The sequence below is a fragment of the Lissotriton vulgaris genome, chromosome 11 (assembly GCF_964263255.1).
Source record: "Lissotriton vulgaris chromosome 11, aLisVul1.2, whole genome shotgun sequence".
In the NCBI taxonomy this organism is placed as follows: Eukaryota; Metazoa; Chordata; class Amphibia; order Caudata; family Salamandridae; genus Lissotriton; species Lissotriton vulgaris.
Window position 1 is genome coordinate 1,063,404,931 of NC_141699.1, and position 19,905 is coordinate 1,063,424,835.

A 19,905-nucleotide genomic window follows, 5' to 3' on the forward strand; every position below is an offset into this window, starting at 1 on the left:
CAGCATTGCTTTTGCACAAGGGGAGCTGCTGACATGCAGCTCCCCTAGTGCAAAAGCAATTCTGCTTTTGTTTTTGGAAGCGAGAGCAGGTTTCCTGCTCTCGGTTTTAAAAACCAAAGCAGAATTTGCTTCGACAGGACAGGAGATGTGCTCCCGCCCTTTCATAGCAAACAACAATGTCCTGGGGTGGGCATCCCAGAACATTACAGGAGCCTGCCCTGGGTGGTGGCCGTCCCCTGGACCATCAAGGGCTCCAGGAGGGGGGCCGCACTCCCCCTCCCTTCATTTACATAGCCCCAGGGAGGTGGTGGTCCCAAGGGGGCGTAGCAGATCTCCATATTACCATAATCAATGCCTTGGAGAGGTGGCGGTCCCTGGGGCTTGGGGGGGCCCGCTCCCTGGGGCTTGGGGGGGCCCGCGTGGGCCTCCCACCCTTATTTCATTATTCCCCGGGGAGGTGGCGGTCCCCTGGGCTGCTGGGTGCCGCGCTCCCGCACTTCATAAATGAAGGCCTGGGGAGGTGGCTGTCCCCGAGGCTGGGGGGCCCCCACATAATTTGGCATTCCTCCTGGGATTTGACCCACCCAGGGGCTCAAATACGTGCTTTGTTTTTCAAAATTTTGTCAGCCATATTCGTGCACCCAGGGCGAATTTGGCCGATTAAAAAAAAAATGCTTTCTATAGCCCTGGGGGTCCCTGAGCAGGCCTAGGGAGTCAGGATGTTTGTACCCTGCCCACTCTTCTTGTTTTTCACCTTTTTCTTTTTTTACTCTTTATTTCTGACTTGGTTACAGAGTCACAAGATGGCTGCCAACACTTCCTGGTTCGGAGGGTGTTGAGAGCCAATCAGAGTGAAGCTCGTGCCCTGGTGGGTTTGCGAACTCTTCTCGGTGGTCAGATATCGATATTTTTCTTTTTTTAATTTCTCAGGAACTACTGAACGGATTTACACCACTTAAAAAAAAAATGGTCGCTTTCTGGACCAAGGCCTACCTTTTTGTCAAATTTGGTGTAATTCTGTTCAGCAGTTCGGGCTGTAACCTGTTTCAAAATTCTTATGGAAAGCGTGTTTTGGGACCCCCCTTTTTTCTTGGCCCCTGCTTAATGAATCATCCAGAAACTTTCAAGACAGGAGCTTACCGGGGCGCCCCATCAGTTTTGAAAATTTTGCAACGATTCGTCAAACGGCGCCAGGGATATTGGTGCTACATTGAAATATTCTGGGAGCATGCATGACTTCCTTGCCCCATGGTTTTTTTACCCAACAAGAGACTCATGGATTAACAGTGGTGAGCAAGGGAGGCGAAAGAAGCATTGGCCCACCTTTTGCAAACTCAGGACGCACTGATAATTATTTTAGAAAAAAGTGTGGCTGCATCTTGTACAATCACAAGGCACAAGTATTTCGTTAGACTTTATTTTATATCGAAGGCTGCAATGTAATTTTGACTGAATTGTGAATATATTTTGCAATGCAGTCCAGAAGTTGTTGAATATCTAATGATTGTGCATTTTGGGTGAGTGAGTCTATTTACCACAGCTGAGGCCACTTGGGGACACGTGATTGTGTATTTATGAATAGGGCAATTTGAAGCCGAAACATGTCAGATTCAGGTAAACAAATAGGTACCAGGGCCATCGCCAGGAAGTCTCTGCAGCTTGCACCACCCAGTGCACTGGTCAGCGCTGCCGGTGACAGTACAAACAGACATACGAACATCACACTTCGTCAAGTGTGGTGCTACAGACTATTCCAGGCCCCCATAGCTATAAGAATGTCATGGGTGGCTGGTATTAGTCATTTGAATGTATATTGAATTAATAAACAACTGTTGTTGTGCTCATCTCTCAAAACCACAAACTAGTGCCAATGCTGAGTACCGGAAACCACAGGCTCGAATTAAGCACTGTATTACATTACGTACAAGAAAGGATATCGCAAGAAATGAAAAAATAGCTTGCATGCTTGCCAGTGCCAAACATACTGGACTTGCCTGTTTACATGTTGTGTGTATTTATATTTGAATATGCAGGTTCTGCTATGCATTTTGTTGCAAATTTCCTCCAATCACTTCATGCTGGTCAAATTCATAATAACAATGATGTTAATGTGAAAATATGTTATTACCTTCCAAGAGAATCCCTTCTCGGTTTCTGAAAGAGAAGAGCTTCCCCTGCATCCAAAGATATGTTTTTTTTAAATCTGAATGATAATCAGCCTACCATCAACTGGCTGGTGTCTAAAGGCTCTGACTGCTCTAACTGTGAGGCAGATGTATGAAGGCCTTTCTGTTTGTAAAAAGGCCTTCTCGGTATGTACAAAATAATTGTGATTCAGCAAAACATTACCGAACAGCAATTCTGGTTTGCAACCCAATACAAATCGGTATTTGGAAGAGGTGTGTTAAGGGTGCCCCTTCCAAATGCCAAATTTCTTAAGGCGCAAAACAATAACAAAAACCTGGTATGTATTTATCTTTTGAGATCGAAATCCAGTCACAAAACATTAATACTTTACTGACTATAAACATGTAGTGGTAAGCCATTTGCAACCGGTAAGCAATCCACAAGAGATCACTTACCCTCTGAGAATGAGGGAAAAAATAATTTTTTGCGAACAGGCAGAGGTCCCATAAACCACTTCCAATCTCGAAGAATGTTAGTTGGATTTTTTTTAAACACATCCTATTTATGTTTAGCGAAAACTGGTGTATTTGGAAAAAAAAGAAATAACTTTAATTTTCAAACAATCACAGACATTGTAAACTGCTGACCATATAAGTTCACCATCCCTATAAGGACTACGATTCCTACTGAGTGGTAAATGGTGACAGCACTTGCCGCAAAAATGCGTGTTGCGAGTTGTTACCAGCATTTTGCAACCAGTGCTTCTACATTTAGCCCTTAGATTGGTGCTCCAGGGTACAGGTAAACCCATGAAGGACCAAACTCAATAGGAGAGGTATAAATCCCTTTCTCGTGGTACCTCTTCCTAAGTTATTGCTTCCTGGATATTGCTGCAGGAGAGCAATACCCAGGAATCCACTCCACTAGACCAATTGAGGGAGTGAGAAATTATCACACGACATGTATTAATACTCCTCCATCTAACATGGGATCACGCAGTCTTTCTGGGCCATTCCCTCCCCCAACATCTCCCCCTCAAAGCCAGATTGTTTTTTTTTCTTACCCGCTATACTACCAGGGGAAAAATTATAGGAAGGAATGGAGTGGGAAGGGTTTGCATGCAAAAGAATGTAGATTATTACAGTGGCGGTTCCTTCACTAAGGTGGAGCAGTGTTGCCCCACAAGGAAAATAAAATGATAATAACGCCAGGTTATTATATTTTATTTTCCTCTAGTGGATCTCCAGGTGTGGGGTAGGGCTGGGCTTGGCTGCCCAAAGAGCAGGGGAGGAGTGGTAGGCACTCCCCAAGTGCGCATGAAGGTTTGGCCAGCCGCCTTGGGCCGGCTACAGAGTCATGCGCACTGTGCATGTTCCCCACCAGGCTGTAATGCACAGCCTGGTGAGGAACATGCCCAGGCTCCGATTCCCCCATCTGAGTATCAAGCCGCGGCACTCAGATAAATCACGACACTGCATAGCTGTGTGGTGATTGGCTAGAGGAGTCTGGAAGCCTGGATGCTTCCTGTTCCTTCATCGTAGGAGAAGGATAGAGGAGAGGCAGCCACCAGTAGGTAAGATTATTTTCTATTGCATTTTTCAGTTTTTCTTTTTTAACCCCGCCTCACCACTGATGCCTGGTAGCAACCGCTACTGGTTTAGAGATAAAGGAAATGTCTTATCGATCATATTTGTGACTCTAAATGTGTTGAAAGAGCTGTTTACTCAACCTTGTATACACTGATTTGATTAGTTTATTGCCCCAATAAATAACAACTTGACTTGACTACCTGCTTGTCTGAAACAGCTTGATAAAGCACAAGCCCCACCGATTAAAGTCCAGGACTTGTGATATTTTCCTGTTATGCACGCTCAGGTCATTTTGTTGGTATTGTATTTTTCTAATCGTGCAATTTACAATAGGAAAGTTTCTTTATTCTTTTCATATGAGCTGCAGTGACCTTTACTCAGTGTGACACCAAATGATGGAATTTGAGTGGCATTAGATGTACAATGTAAAAGTAAAAAATATATTGTACACGCAAATTAACAGAACATTCTAAATTGTCTTTGTTAGATTGCTTAAAACTGTTGTCAAAATGCTATCCGTTCCATTAAGCATCTGGGGCAAGGCCCAGTCAACCAGGTCAATATTATAGCATTATTGTCCTTTTACCTCCAGCTGTGATGGTTGATGAAGAGCATCTTCCTGAGTTATAGTCCTAAATCGCAGGAAAGGGACTATCACAAGGTAAGAGGGCTTTAACAACCGGTATAGCCCGGGGTATAAAGGCTATAAAGCTATTAGAACATTCCACCCACTGAGGGTAGAATGTTCTAAAATAAATAGGGAGGAATAGGAAAGCAACGGAATATTGGAGCAAAGGCCTATTCCATCTAAAATTGACCCTGAGTTGCTCAATTCATTGTCCGCAATGGTGTTCTCAACATTCCAATGTTCTAATAAATATTCAAATTGTAGGGTGTGCTAAGAAAGTATGATTCCAACGAATATATGTAAGTGCAAAGTATATGCAGGCATTAAACAAGTAACATTTGGAAAATGAAATCTTAGATTTTTAATAAAAATCATTTGGAGAGGAATAACAGCATCAAATACATTGTGATAAACTGTAAATATAGTACTTTATCATATAAAACACAGGTTTTGGACAATCACCTTGAACTGCAGTACTACCGTAAGTGTCCCGCACTTACCAGAGATGGCTGCGGAAGACAGCACGCATTCACATATACAGAATCTCTTACACATATGCAGGGGCATAACTTTGGGGGGAGGTATAACCCACTAATAAATGTATTTTCTTGAAAATAGTTGGGTACAGTTGCTTTCAATCCGGTATGGTGAGGTGTTTGTTGGATTTCCCAAAGAATTGTTTACATACATACAGACAAAAATACACACACTCTCTGCCTCTGTTATTTTACAATTTACTGTGTTTTCTTACACTTAGGACACCTACTATTCGTCTCCCTTTCACCTGCTCCTTTAGGCCCTCTCAGGCGCCCTGCTTTTTGTAAGTGTATTTTTTAACATTATGTGCCAGAGCGATTATTAAAAAATCTGAATCCTCCAGAAATGACAATGTACATTTGACATTTTGATAGACATGCAGGAAAAATCCGGGGCTGCACAAATAAATGCTTTTTTAAATTTAAACCATGCTGACAATAGGTATGAAGGATGTGTACATAATGCAGTTCAACTGAAGTGTGCAAGAAAGGGGATTAGCTGTGGGAAATCTGTGCAAACGTAAGTATGATTACTTCTTATGTATACAAGGGTGAAAGGTGAATGTTGTAATTTTTTTAGAGTCTCGTCTTGAAACCTCCGCCGACCACTACTGTCTCTCCAGTAAGGTAAGAGGCATCTGATGAGAAGAGAAAAGACACAATCCCAGCATATTCCTCAGGTTCTGCAAGTCTAAGAAACAAAAAAAAATTAGGATTATTAAAAAAGGAGGCAAATCTAAGGTACAAAACTACTTTATTTATTTTGTAGCGTTTGCATATTTCACCAAGCTTATTTTCAAACTGTTCATAAGTACGGAACTAGTTTCAGTACCTTGTGGTTTTATAATAAAATCTTGTTTATCTTACTAACAAATATAATAGCCCATTTATTGTGATAATTGAAAAATGCTACTTCTTTCCCCCGCCCCGTAATGTTCTGTTGCAAAATCCAAAAATAAGCAAATAATGAATTTATTTCGGCTATATGGACATTTTATCTATGGGGTCGCACAAAATTATAAAAAGGTGACCTTTAAACTATAATTACTAGAAGGTAAAAATACATAAAAATTAAAACATGTATTGGCAAAGCCAGTAGGTCTCACACAAGACACATATTTGCTTTGCTAGGTCTTTCTCCCAATTGTTGTCATCCCTGTACCTGCAGTGCAGCACTCATCGTGGGATTCTTTTTTTCATTTTAAGAGAAATCATTCAATGATGTCTATCATGCTTGTGCACACATGTGTGGCACTCACCCTTGAATAATATTTCGTAAAACAAAAGAGAACCATCCCAAGATGGCATTGCGCAATGGTGCTGATCCAGTGCTGGTCCAACCAACTTACCATTGTTATCCAGTGGATCTTTTTTTTCGCCGACTGAAAGGTAAAGGGAGTTAGCATTTAATCAATCAATTCAATTAACACTGTAACCCATTTGGCTACACAATAAGGACCAGGAGTCAGCGACTATAGTTCAGAAGGTTTATTACAAGTTAGCAGTAAGGTTAAGGTAAACAAATCTCAATACCATGCTGTAAAGATATAGAAATAGAAAACCCTGCACATGGGGCTGAATCTGAAAGGCACACTGTGCCATGCAGAGATTCTGCCACACATGCAGAGACTCCAAACGCGTTACTTTACTACATGTAAGTACGTTAGGACCCGATTACAACTTTAGCACAGTTGCACCGGCTCTCCGTCAGCACAGCTGCGCCAAAGCTGTGCAAAGAATGCCCGCCTTATTACAAGTTGAACTTGTATAAGGCGGACAGTCCTTTGCCTTTCCCAAGGCGGTGCCTGGAAAACAGACACTGCAATGGGAACGGCAAAAAAGTTCCAGCACGGCATGGAAGGTGACGTCCATGCCGTGCTGGAACTTTGGGAGAATACAAACAGGGGAGCATATGTTGTTCCCCCCTGAATGTATAGCCATGGCGGGAGGCGCATGGAGGCCCCGGTGGTCCCCTTTTGTTCCTGCACTGCCAGCCTTTTCATGGGCATCTCCCGCCATGAAATCACTGGCAGTGCAGGAACTCGTAACAATGTGGTGCAGTTCCGCCACCACCACCGCCAGGGAACTACTGTTCCCTGACGCTCTCTGTGGCCTTCCGCCACAGTGACTTTTAAAGTCATAATGCGGCGGACGGACCACCGCCACAACGGGTGCCAAATCAGGCTCTAAGTTATTCAGGCCCTGTGTGTGTGTGTATATGTGTTTGCGGGCACGCAGAGGGCATAACCCACTGTCCAACCCCTTCCTTCCCTTGGTGTAGTAGACCCCGTGCCTCCTAAGCCATTTTGTTGGATTGTTCTAATATCATGCAAAAAGCTGTGCTCTCAATACCGACATTCTGGCAGACTGTCACTGCTCTGCAGAAATGTAAGTAACAAGTTATTGCTTTATTTTAGGAAGATACTGATTGTTCAGGCAGCCAGGCCAGGGTCTTGTTACTGAAGTTAATCTTTGTTTTGGACTATGGACCATCCCCGATCCAGCCTGCCCCTTCAGTCAGAGTCCAGTGTCTGTGTGAGACAACAGAGATGTTCAGCAGCAAACAGCAAGAGGGTTGTGTTGGGGTTTGCTGCATGCTGGTTGTAGAAAAGTGGGCTTTATGTAGGATCACACCCCTACATATTTCTCTAAATGCTGATGGATAAGAATCTGATAGTGCACTGTTGTCTGCTACCCAGACCCCAGTGCCTGTGTTCTCTCCCAAAACTGGTATATTCAACATGGTAATCCCAAATTATCACAAACCTTACCTCTTTAGTACGTCTCTAATATATGTTACCAGGGGAAAACCCTGCATAGGTGATAAAGGGGTCCCCAGGGCTGCAGCTCGGTTTTGTGTCACCCTGATTGACTCAAGTAAACTACTGACAGCAGGCCTGTGATTGCAGACTACATGAGCAGTACATACTGCTCGATCTCAACTGTGCCCTCACCATGTATGGCACAGTCAAATACACTAGATATAATATATGATATACACCCCTAAAGTAGGCCTCCTCAGCCCAGGAGGCAGGGTGCAGTATGATAAAGATGGGGACATATAAGGGCAAGCCTATATGTCCCTATAGTGGTACTCCCCCATTGAAAACCGCTATAAGTGTCAGCGGTCCAGAGAATAACATTGACTGCCAACTGAGCATTCTCGAGGTTGGCAGCTCCATTATGCTACAGCTGAAATATGTAATGTTTTGTATCAAACAACATGCCTTCTCACCCCTGACATGAATCTCGCGCTCTGGGTTCACCCAGGTGGCTACCTTAGAAGTTGCCCACCAGGTTGCCCCAGCTTCTCTGTGCTCTTGCTGGCGAGCCTGCGTTTCCTGAACCTGCTGCCGCCAAGACAGGGTTCTTACCTCCTGCCAGGCAGTGTGATCACTCCCAAAAGTCAGGAACAAAGGCTTGGGCAGGAAGGAGGTCACACTTCCATGTCCATTTTTAGAAGTGACAGAATAGAGGCTTCTCGGTAGAAAAGGCAATCTACACCCCGTATTGGTTACCTTAGGTGCGTACCAGCTGGAGGGAATAACTGCCCGTTGGCTACTAGCCCCCACATACCTATCTCCCATACAGCTAGGATTTAAGGGACCCCCCCCCCCTGACACCAGAACCTCAGATCTGAATAACTTGCATCAAGGTAGGGCCAAGAGGAAACCTATGATGGCGACAACAGGAGTTTAGCCACAGCATAAAAAGCAAAAGAGGGATACTTTGTCCCTGTTTGATTGAGCCTTGTCCTTGGCTAAAACTAGGCACTCTCTGGCAGAGGGACCCCCGTGGAAGCCTAAAGCACCCTCAGACTCCCTTTACTAGCGGCACTAGTCCCCTGTAAACTGCAGGTAAACTAACGCTACGGATCAGAAGAATCACTAGCCATCCGGCCCTCCGAGGGATCGCCGAAATCCAGATGATCTAGTGCATTCTGGGAACTTTAGTCCTGCTTTTCACAAAGGTACAGGCAGCCACCGGGTTCCGTTGGACCACCGATGTTGAAGTTACTTTCTGCTTCATTTACAGATGCAAAGGCTTGTTGGTCACCAGTCCTGTAACCGACCCCTTTACTCAACACTGCATTAAGAGGGAGTTCCATCCAACCTTCGACCGACGTTAGCAACTACTCTCAGACTTGTTGTCTTTTTTGTATCTTTTTCCCCTACAGCACTGTTACAGTGGTAAAAGCCGCTCTCCTGCTGCTCCCGTTCCGCACCAGAAACAGCCAGGACAACTCTGCACCCAGGCTCCACTGGCAGGCAAGATTAAACTGATTGTCGTGGCTTGGACCCTAGGACCGATCTCACCTTTGCCCTGAAAGATTACAATTTAACTCGACCTGCACATGACCGATTGTCTCTAGTGTTTTTTTCTACTGAACGCAATGTTACATTTTAACTATATTATTTTACATTGATTTTATATTACTTCTAAACTCTAACTCCGGTTGTATGTATGCAATTCTGTTCATTTTGGTGTCTAAATGAAGATAAAAATACACTTTATTTTTATTAATTGATGTTGGATTTCTCTTGAGTTGTGTCAATCCCTTATCGTCCATGTTGGTATTCTGAAATGCTAGTAAAACTGGAATGCTCTTTGCCACTCTCCCATGACCGAGCTAAGGATTGATTAGTGTGAATCCAAGGACCATCTTTGGAATATCATGATAATATTGCATGGTGAGGATTAACTCACACACCACATAATTTTCCACTTTCCTACATTGGTGTTACAGCAGTAGGAATCCTGAACCTGCGTTTTGTAGTACCACGTGGCCATAGGTGATTTTGCACCAAAAATCCACTTAATTGACTTTAGCATCTAAAACAATTTTTTCAGAATTGTTTTGATTTTTTAATTGATTTGTTAGGGCCCTATGTAGACTCCCATTTCAATAGTACATCTAAAAAGGCTAAGGTAAGTTAGGAAATGGTTCAAAGTTCTACATTTTTAAAAAGGTCACAACTACTAAGTAAAAGTTAGGCACAATGGAGGCTGGTCATAGTTTTGACCTGGCAGTCATCCCAGCCCTGAGGATCATGGAGGGGGTTATGCAAAGCAAGGGATGTTCGCTACTAACGGACAACTATAAATGAGGAACTTGGTAAGCTCCTCAGCTCCTATGAGAAAGAAAGACTAGAGAGGGAGGGCCATTCCTCAGAAGATGAACTTGAAGAAGGTTAGGATAAAGCCCTAGCCCAAATTGATAACTATGGGGAAGAAGGTGAAGACCTCAACTCTCCAACCTTTCTCAGACCCCCTTCACCAGTGGGAAGTGACAGAAGTCACTCTAGTAGACCCCCTCCCCCCAATGGTAAGGTGGTAGGATGAGCTTGGAGTACTCTCCATGGAGGAGAAAAAGCTTGAACATGAAGAGAGTAGCCCTTGAGTTAAGAAGGGTTAAGTTGGGCCTTTGGACCAATGATGGTGGCAGCAACAATAGTACCAGGGAGAGGAAGGAATCCTTTGACCCTGAGATCCCAAAAGGGATTGTTCCTAAGTTTAGTGATGGTGATGATATTGACAACTGGTTTAAAGTCTTTGAGAGGGCCAGCAAAATAAGGATGATAGCACACCAGCACGGGGGCTCTATACTTTGGGAGTTATTCTCAGTGATGGGCAGAGATAGACTTCTGATTCTTAATGAGGAAGCAGCTGAGCCCTATCAGCATATGAAGGAGACCTTAATAAATGATTTGGACTCACTCCCAAGGAATACAGATTGAAGTTTAGGTACACCCATAAGGGTCAAAACCAGTCATGTGTGGACATTGTAGACTCTTCAGTCAAAGCACTATAAGGCTGGATAAAAGGCAATGAGGTGGACACTTATGATGGACTTAATTTAATTATGAAGGAGCCCATGTTAACTAATTGTACCACAGAGAAGTTGCATCAGCATTTGGTGGATTCTAAGTTGTCTTCTCCCAGAGAGCCGGGCAGGATAGCTTACAAATGGGCCAGAACGAGGGTGTCTAGGAAGTTATTAAAAACTTAACAAAATGTGAATGCTTAAATATATATATATATTTGTAATTTATAAAAACTTTGCAAATATTTGAAAAAACAACAAAAATTGCTATTTTCAAAGAGAATTGTTAAAATGAACTATTTTAATAACAAAATGAAATTAACAACTGCAAAATATATTTCAAGGAAGCTTGAAAGACATATGCCCTTACAAAAAGGGCATGTTATGTAAATATTTGAAAAACCTGGTGGCAAGCATGAAGTGGGCATTAAAAGCAGAATGTTGGGCAGTAATGCTCGAGACAATAGAGTCAATTAATATATGGAAATTCTCAAGTCCGGTACAGGGCTGGGTAGGAAAAGTCCTTAGGAAACTGACCAGCTCAGTGGGAGAGGATGCTTGGGTAGAAATCATAGAGGAGGTCTATAACAAAAACATTACAATCACCCAAGTCCCAATCACATTTCTTGTTAATAAAGAAACAAAGGAGAGGTTTTCTGCAATAACAATTAAGAAAACAATCGAAAGTCTAAAGCTCACAAGCCCAACAGCACCAGATAACCTAACGCCAGTAATAATAAAAACAAATATTGCCTGGTTGCCTAGCTTGTTCTATCTCCTTTTCCTGGAAATCCTTCTGACAGGAAAATTTCTGTCTAGTTGGAAGGGAGCAGCAATCAAACCCATATATGAAAAAGGCGAGCATTCCCTCCCAAGTAACTACTGGCAAATAAACCTGCAAGTGGAAAGTGGAAACGTCTTCTCAAAAATCCTTTTTGGATATGTTGAAGAACTGGGCAGAAACAAATACAATCATCCCACAAGAGCAAGGAGGTTTTATGGAGAGGGCATTCGATGATTGAACACTGTTTTATTATATGGGCCATTGCTAAGAAATCAGTACAGCAGTGTGGAGGACTGTAGTGTTGTTTTGTAGATTATAGTTCTGCATTTGATTCAGTTGATTGGGTTTTGTTATGGGAGGCATTAAAGATCTATGGAATCCCCAACAATCTACTCTTAATTTTGCAAAACCTCCATGGAGATAACTGGGCCCAAGTAGAACAAGATCTTGTGGTATCTCTCTCCAAAAGGATTGATATAATAAATGGCCTGAGACAGGGTTGTGTTCTGGCCCTGAACCCATTTTCCCTATTCCTGGCTGACCTCCCTAAAATACTCAATCAAACAGTTTTATCCCTAAAATGAATGGCATGCATATAAGCCGTCTCTTGTACTTGGATGATTTAGTAATTTTTGATTTGAGAGACATTGGCCTTCTGAGAAAACTAGATGTATTTTTGGACTACTGTATGAAGAAACAAACTTAAAAGTTAATATGGAAAAGACCAAACTGCTTCCAATAGGGAAAAAGAAGGCATGGTTGGCCTGGGCCATAGATAAAGGTAAAATCGAGACAGTCAGAAAATATCAGTACTTAGGGATGTGGTTCTCTCATGCCATACAATGGGAGGATCACCTAGCTTCCATAAAGACTAAGGCACTTTCATCCGTGCAGGACCTGAAGAAATTTGATCATCACTATGAGGCCCCTCTCTACAACCGGTGCTGGTAACCTATCAGTGTATAATAAAGCTGCAGTTCCAGCATAGTGCCAAGGTGGTTGACATCGGAGATAAAAAATAATTGGGACCTTGAAGAAGGGAGGTGCCTAAAAAGATTACTATCTCTCCCACCATCTATAATGGTTCAGGCAGTGAGAGTAGAAACAGTTCTGACCTCATTTGTGTGGGTGGCCCAAGTGCCCACGAAAGGCAAGGGCCCAAAACATTTTGAGGAGACTTCAAAATTAGCTATCACAAAACAACCTAGTTTTGCAAGGGTGTCACCTGGGTTTTTGGCCCCGGGCTTGCCGGCCATCTAGAAAAACCTACCAAACCCACACATTTCTGAGAACTTGACAGCCTGGGCAGTCCAGGGAGGTATGGCTTGCGTGGACCCCCCAACGTTTTCATACCCAGAATCCCCTGCAAACCTCACATCTAACTTAAAAAAACACTTTTTTCTACATTTTCTGTGTGGGAAAGTTGTGGGATCAATGGTCTGACACAAATTTCCTACCACCCAATGTTCCCAGGTCTCCATATAAAAATGGTACCTCACTCACGTGGGTGGGCCAAGAACCAGCGACAGACAAGGGCCCAAAACTTATTGAGGAGACATCAAAATGACCTATTACAAAATGACCGGGTTTTCCAAAGAGGGTCACCTGGGTTTTTGGGCCCGGGCTCAGCGGCCATCTAGGGAAACCTACCAAACCCACACATTTCTGCAAGCTAAACACCCGGGGGAGTCCAAGGAGGTATGGCTTGATGGACCCCCTAACGTTTTCCTACCCAGAATCCCCTGCAAACCTCAAATTAAGCTGAAAAAAAATCACTTATGTCTCAAATTTCTGTGTGGGAAAGCTGTGGTATCAACAGGCTAACACAAATTTCCTTTGGTTGGGAGGGTCCACGCAAGCCATACCTCCCTGTACTTCCCCAGATGTCTAGTTTTCAGAAAAGTTTGGGTTTGGTAGGTTTCCCTAGGCCGAAAACCCAGGTAACCCCCTCCTTGCAAAACTAGGTTGTTTTGTGATAGGCAACTTTGATGTCTCCTCAATACATTTTAGGCCCTTGCCTGTCGTGGGTACCTTGGCCACCCACTCAAGTGAGGTACCATTTTTATCGGAAGACATCGGGGAACGCTGGGTGTTAGGAAATTTGTGTCAGCCCGGTAATCCCACAACTTTCCCACAAAGAAATTTGTGACAAACATGATTTTTTTCAGCTAAATTTGTGGTTTGCTAGGGATTCTGGTTAGGAAAACGTTGGGGGTGGGGGGGGGTTCCACGCAAGACATACCTCCCTGGACTTCCCTGGGTGTCTACTTTTCAGAAATGTGTGGGTTTTGTGGTTTCCCTAGATGGCTGCAGAGGCCGGGGCCACAACACAGGTGACCCCCCATGCAAAACCAGGTTGTTTTGTGATATGTCATTTTGATGTCTCCTCAATATGTTTTGGGCCTTGGCCTGTCACTGGTACTTGGCTCACCTACACGAGTGAGGTATCATTTTTATCAGAAGACTTTGGGTGTCTGGAATTTTGTGGACCCATACAGTTTGCATGACTTTCCGTCACAGAAATGTGTTGCAAAGTTTGAGGTTTGCAGGAGAGTCTGGGTACCAGAAGTTCATGAGAGCCACACAAGTCACCCCTCCTGGATTCCCCTGAGTGTCTAGTTTTCAAAAATGTATAGGTTTGTTAGGCTTCCCTAGGTGCCGGCAGAGCTAGGGTTCAAAATCTTCAGCTAAGCACTTTGCCAAAAAAGGGTCCGTTTTTACTGTAAAAATGTGGTGTGTCCACGTTGTGTTTTGGGCTAGGTTCCTCTCGCGGGCACTGGGCCTACCAACACAAGTGAGGTACCATTTTTATTGGAAGACTTGGAGGAACACAGGGAGGGTGGAATGTAGTGGATTTACCCAGTTTCTAGAACTTTCCATCAAAAGAATGTGAGGAAAATGTGTTTTCCTTTTCGAAGTTTGAGGTTTGCAGGGGATTCTGGGTAACATAACCTGGTGAGAGCAACACAAGCCACCCACGACTGCAGTCTCCTGCCTGGGTGTCTAGTTTTAAAAAATGTATAGGTTTGGTAGGTTTCCCTAGGTGCCGGCAAAGCTAGGGTTCAAAATCTACAGCTAGGCACTTTGGGGAAAAAGGGTCAGTTTTCACTATAAAAATGTGGTGTGTCCAGGTTGTGTTTTGGGCCGTTTCCTGTCGCAGGCACTAGACCTACCCAATTTTATTGGAAGACTTTGGGTAAGTAGCATTTTGTGGACCCACGCAGATTCCAGAAGTTTCCATCACAGAAATGTGAGGAATTGTGTTTTTTTTTCAAAGTTTGAGGTTTGCAAGGGATTCTGGGCAACAGAACCTAGTGAAAGCCACACAAGGGACCCCTTCTTGAATTCCTCTGGGTATCTAGTTTTCAAAAATATATAGGTTTTCGAGGTTTCCCTGGGTGACAGCAGAGCTAAGGTTCAAAATCCACGGCTAGGCACTTTGCAAAAATAGGATCAGTTTTCACAGTGCAAATTTGGTGGGTCCACGTTGCATTTTGGGCCGTTTCCTGTCACGGGCACTAGGCCTACCCACACAAGTGAGGTACCATTGTTATCGGGAGACTTAGGGGAATTCAGAATTGTAGTGCAGCTGTTATTATCTAGTGACTTTCTAAGCATTTCTGTCATCCTAAAGTAAGACAATGTGTAAAAAAGAAGTCACTTGGAAAAATGTACTACAATTCACATGCTATTATGGGTAAACACAATTTTGGAGATGTGCAAATAGCTACTGTTTCTAAACTCTACATTTTGCTCCCATTTCGGACATACATAGGTGTCTTTGATACCTGTGTTTCACTCCTTATATTTTAGAAAATTAATTGCTATATACCCGGTACACAATGAAAGAACCACTGCAAGACGTTGCTCAGTTATTGGCTCTAGGTTCCTCGGGTTCTTGGGGAACCTACACGTACTATATATCCCACAATCAGAAGGGTTCATCGGATGTAACAGTATACTGCTTTCAAACATCTGTCATATTTAGAAGAAGTTACAGGTGAAAACGTTGGCAGAAATGGCTGTTTTGTTCAACTCATTTTCAATTTTTCTGATTTGCAACTGTTAGTTTCTATTAAAAAACCTTGAAGGATCTACACAAATGACCCCTTGCTGAATTCAGAATTTTGTGTACTTTCCTGAAATGTATAGCTTTCTGGGATCTATTATTGCTAGCATAACTATTTCTACCACTAAGTGGAAGGAGATTGAAAGCACAAAAAGTATCAAAAATAGGCTATGTCCCAGTAAAATGCCAACACTGTGTGAAAACTTTGGTTTTCTGACCAAAGTCTGCTTGACTCTAAAGGAACGGAAAATGATGATTTCAGCACCACAAACCCTTTTTTGATATTATATGCAAGGGAAGACCCAGATGCTTTCTTCTGCAGCACTTTTTCCCCATTTTCCCAAAAAACCTAAATTGTTGCTGTATTTTGGCTAATTTCTGGTTCCCCTCCAGGGGAACCACAAACCCTGGGTACCTTTAAAATCCCTATGATGTTGGAAAAAAGGGCTCAAATTTGGCATGGATACATTATGTGGTCAAACGGTTAGAGGGCCTATGCGTGAACTACTCCAAATAGCCACAAAAAAAGGCTTAGCGCGGGGGGGGGGGGGGGGGGGAACGAGGCCTAGCAGGGAAAGGGTTAATTAAATAAAGCTCGGGGTGGTGGCTGTCCCAATGACTCATTTGTGCCCATGAAGGGGGGGCACATGGCCCCCTTTTATATTAATAATATGCATGGTGGTCGCCGAGGCTCAAATAGCCTCATGAGGGAAGTCGAATGCCCCCTCCTTTTTTTAGAAAATGCCCCTGGGACCAGGCTCACCCTGGGGCCCTTTTCAGAACAAGCAAGGGAGCCCACACTTTTTTCACATCTTTGCTTCGCATTTGCAGCAAAAATTTAAACAAAAAATGCTTTTTGCCCTGCTAGAATAATAATAATAATAATAATAATAATAAAGGGGCTTATAAAGCGCATGGTGACGCCATCCCGGCGTGTCCCCGCGCTGTGGAGAAAGGTCAGGGCCAGGAGAGGAAATTAAAGGGAAAACAGATGGGTTTTCAGACGTTTTCTGAACATGGTCTCTGAATCCGCTAGTCTGATGCTCATGGGGAGAGAGTTCCATTCTTTGGCAGCCATTACACGAAAAGAGCAACCACCCATTCTGGCTTTCTTGATGCGGGGAATTTTAAGCAATCCAGTTCCCCCAGAGCGGCGAGTTCTGTTAGGCTCGTAGGGGATAGCCAGATCAGTCATGTAGGGGGGAGCTTTGTGTGAGACGATCCTGTAGCACATTAGAAGTGCTTTAAATAGGACTCTCTTTTTTATGGGAAGCCAATGCAGAGTGGCTAGGGCTGGTTTAGAGGCTGCTCTTTTTGGGAGTCTAAGGACTAGGCGTGCTGCCGTATTTTGGAGTACTTGGAGTCTCCTGATGTTTTTTTGCGTTGTTCCGAGCAGAAGCACATTGCCATAGTCTATCCTCGAGGTCACTAGAGCTTGGGTCATAGTGCGCCTGGCTTCAAGAGGGAGGAGGTCTAGGGTACGGTTCAGGGTCTTCATAACCCCGAAGCATTTCCCTACCACTTTGTGCACATGGCTGTCATAGGAGAGTCTGGGATCAACCCAGATCCCCAGGTTCTTGGCTACTTTGCAGGGAGTGGGTAACGGCCCCAGACATGATGGCCACCACTCCGTGGTCCAGCTCGTATCCCTGCCTCCAATTACCAGAACCTCCGTTTTTGAACCATTTAGCTTCAGGCAGTGTTGGGTCATCCATCCTGCCAGAGCCTGCATGCAGGTTTTAAAGTTGTCTGCAGCAATGGAGGGGGCTTGGGACAGGGAGATGAGAAGTTGGGTATCGTCGGCATATGAAACTAATTCAATGCCGAACGATTGAACCACTTCAGCCAGGGGGGCCATGTAAAGATTGAACAGGGTGGGGCTCAGGGCAGAGCCCTGAGGTACCCCCTGTTCTAAGGCTATGCTATCAGAGAGGTACATGCCTCTCTGAACCTGGAAGCAGCGGTTGGTGAGGAAAGCTTTCAGCCAGCCCAGTGCTTCCTGGGTGACCCCGGCTTTGTTCAGACACTGCAGCAAGATGGAATGTGCCACAGTGTCGAACGCGGCACTAAGGTCAAGCATAATCAATGCCATGGTCTGGCCCTCATCAGCGCTTGCCCGTAAGGTTTCGGTCGCTCTCAGAAGGGCGGTCTCAGTGGAGTATCCTGACCTAAACCCTGATTGAGAACTGTGGAAGGCATTATTTGACTCTAGATGGGCCATGAGTTGGCTGTTAGCTATTTTTTCGGCCACCTTCGCCAGATAAGGTAGCAACGAGATGGGCCGCAGGTTTTCTAGGATGTCCTGACTTATGTTCGGTTTTTTCTTTATCGGAAGTACAATGGCTTTCTTCCACTCCGCAGGGAGGGTGGCCGTAGAAAAGGAGAGTTGGAGAATGTGTCTAAAGTGTGGTTCTAAGACTTTAAGGCTAGCTGCTAGTATCTTGGGAGGGGCAGGATCCCGAGGGGAGCCTGATTTGATGCTTTTACAGATACTTGTTAAAGTTGTAGTAGAAGGGACTGAGAAGCAGTTTAGGCATGTCTTAGCATGAGTGATCTCCAAGTTCTCAGTAAAGTCAGAGCCCGAGGGCAAATCATTAGAGAAGTTTGCGTAGATGTTGGTAATTTTACTGGCAAAGTATTTAGCAATATTATTGCACGTTTCAACAGAGTCATTCTGGGCTATGTTATCATTAGTTACCACAGAGATTTCTTTAAAAATTTTAAAAAGCTCCTTTGAGGAGTTCTCAGCCTCTCCAATGCGGGTCTTATAATGAAGTGCTTTAGCGGAACGAATTAGTTCATAGTAGCTCGCTTGCGCTTTTTTATAATGGTTTTTAGCTGTGGGGCAAAAGTTAGTGCGCCATTCGCGTTCCAGTTTTTTGCATGCAGATTTGGCAGCCTGAAGTTCTGATGTAAACCACGGGGAGGGTTTTCTCATCTTCTTGTTAATTACTGACCTACGAACGGGAGCAGTATTGTCTAGGGCAGTTAGGACACAGTTCTTAAGGCATGTATAGGCGGTCTCACAATCGGACCCTTCAGGAGGTCCTGCCGCTTCAAGTTTGTCGATGAAGGTGTCTAAGTTAAAGTTTTTCCACTTTCGACATTGGTAAATCTGCGTGCTATCGTTCCTAGTTTCAGACTCAGACACCCATATTTGTAAGGGAATGACAAAGTGGTCAGACCAGGGAACAGGTATTGGAGGGAGCGCTTCCACTCCATTCCAGTTACCAAATATAGGGTCGAGCAGGTGACCTTGTCTGTGAGTAGGGTCCTGGTTTTTAAGAGCTAGCTGCAGGGAAAGTAATTCTGCTTTTATGCAGGAGGCATCTTTGTCAAGGACATCGTCAAAATGAATGTTCATGTCGCCAAGCACCAAGAGTCTAGATTTCCTCAAGGCGAGGTGTGCTGTAGCCTCTACTAGGCTAGCTGTAAAATCAAACAGTCTGCCTGGGGGTCTGTATATAAGAATACCTGATAGGGAGTGTTGAGGCCCCAGTGTGATAGTGAATGAAGCAGCTTCGTAGTGGTCAATTGTCAGGGGAGATAAGGAGCATTCCAGTGGAGCTCTAACAGCGATAGCTATTCCTCCGCCCCTACCGTCCTGCCTGTCAAGCCTGGAGAGTGAATAGCCAGGAGGCAACGCCTCTATAATGTCTGGGTCAGAGTGTTCGCCAAGCCAGGTTTCAGTTAATAGCAAAATATCGAGTGCTTCATCCTCGAGTAGATGATAAATTTGGATGCAGTGTTTACTGAGAGATCTGCAGTTAAGCAGTGCTGCTTTTATCAGGCTTTTAGGGGGTTCTTTTATGGAGCCAGTTTCTGGACCCCAAGACCAGGGCTTGGGGGTCAGTGATTTCCGATCCTGTCCCCTTTTCTTTACTCACGTTTTCTTTTGGGACTCCGCTAACTATGACACCCATTAAACCTATGTTTTTTTCAGTGAATTTCCAAGGTTTTTTAAATGCTAATTTCTAACTATAATGTGCCTGAAACCTATGGTTTTTTCAGTGAATTTCAAAGGTTTTTTAAATGCTAATTTCTAACTATAACGTGCCTGAAACCTATGTTTTTTTCAGTGAATTTCAAAGGCTTTTCAAATGCTAGTTTCTAATTAGCCTACAGAGGTAGGACGTGAAGAAAGAAGAAAAAAAGCACAGAAAGAAGCAAAAGAAATGCAGAAGGAAGCAACAGAAGTCCACAAAGACGAAGAAACGTGCAGGAAGAAGCCAGCAATGAGCAGAAAGAACCAACAGAGGAGCAGAAAGAGACTTTGTTCCAAAATCATCCTGTGCCCACAACTTTTTCAGATGGGTACTGGTGGTAAATGGCTCTGACTTACCGGGCC

At 43.9% G+C, this 19,905-nt stretch overlaps 1 protein-coding gene across 2 annotated transcripts in view; it reads right to left on the bottom strand.

The window, feature by feature from the left end:
* Positions 1 to 4,690: 4,690 nt before the first annotated feature.
* LOC147684077 (dehydrogenase/reductase SDR family member 4-like) overlaps positions 4,691 to 19,905 on the bottom strand; it is a 152,838-nt gene continuing 137,623 nt past the window's right edge. For both annotated transcript variants that reach the window (XM_086944945.1, XM_086944944.1), the window contains one exon: positions 4,691 to 5,571. In XM_086944945.1, coding sequence (XP_086801071.1) covers positions 5,457 to 5,571 — 115 coding nt within the window. In that variant the 3' untranslated portion in view covers positions 4,691 to 5,456. The remainder of the gene's footprint in view (positions 5,572 to 19,905) is intronic.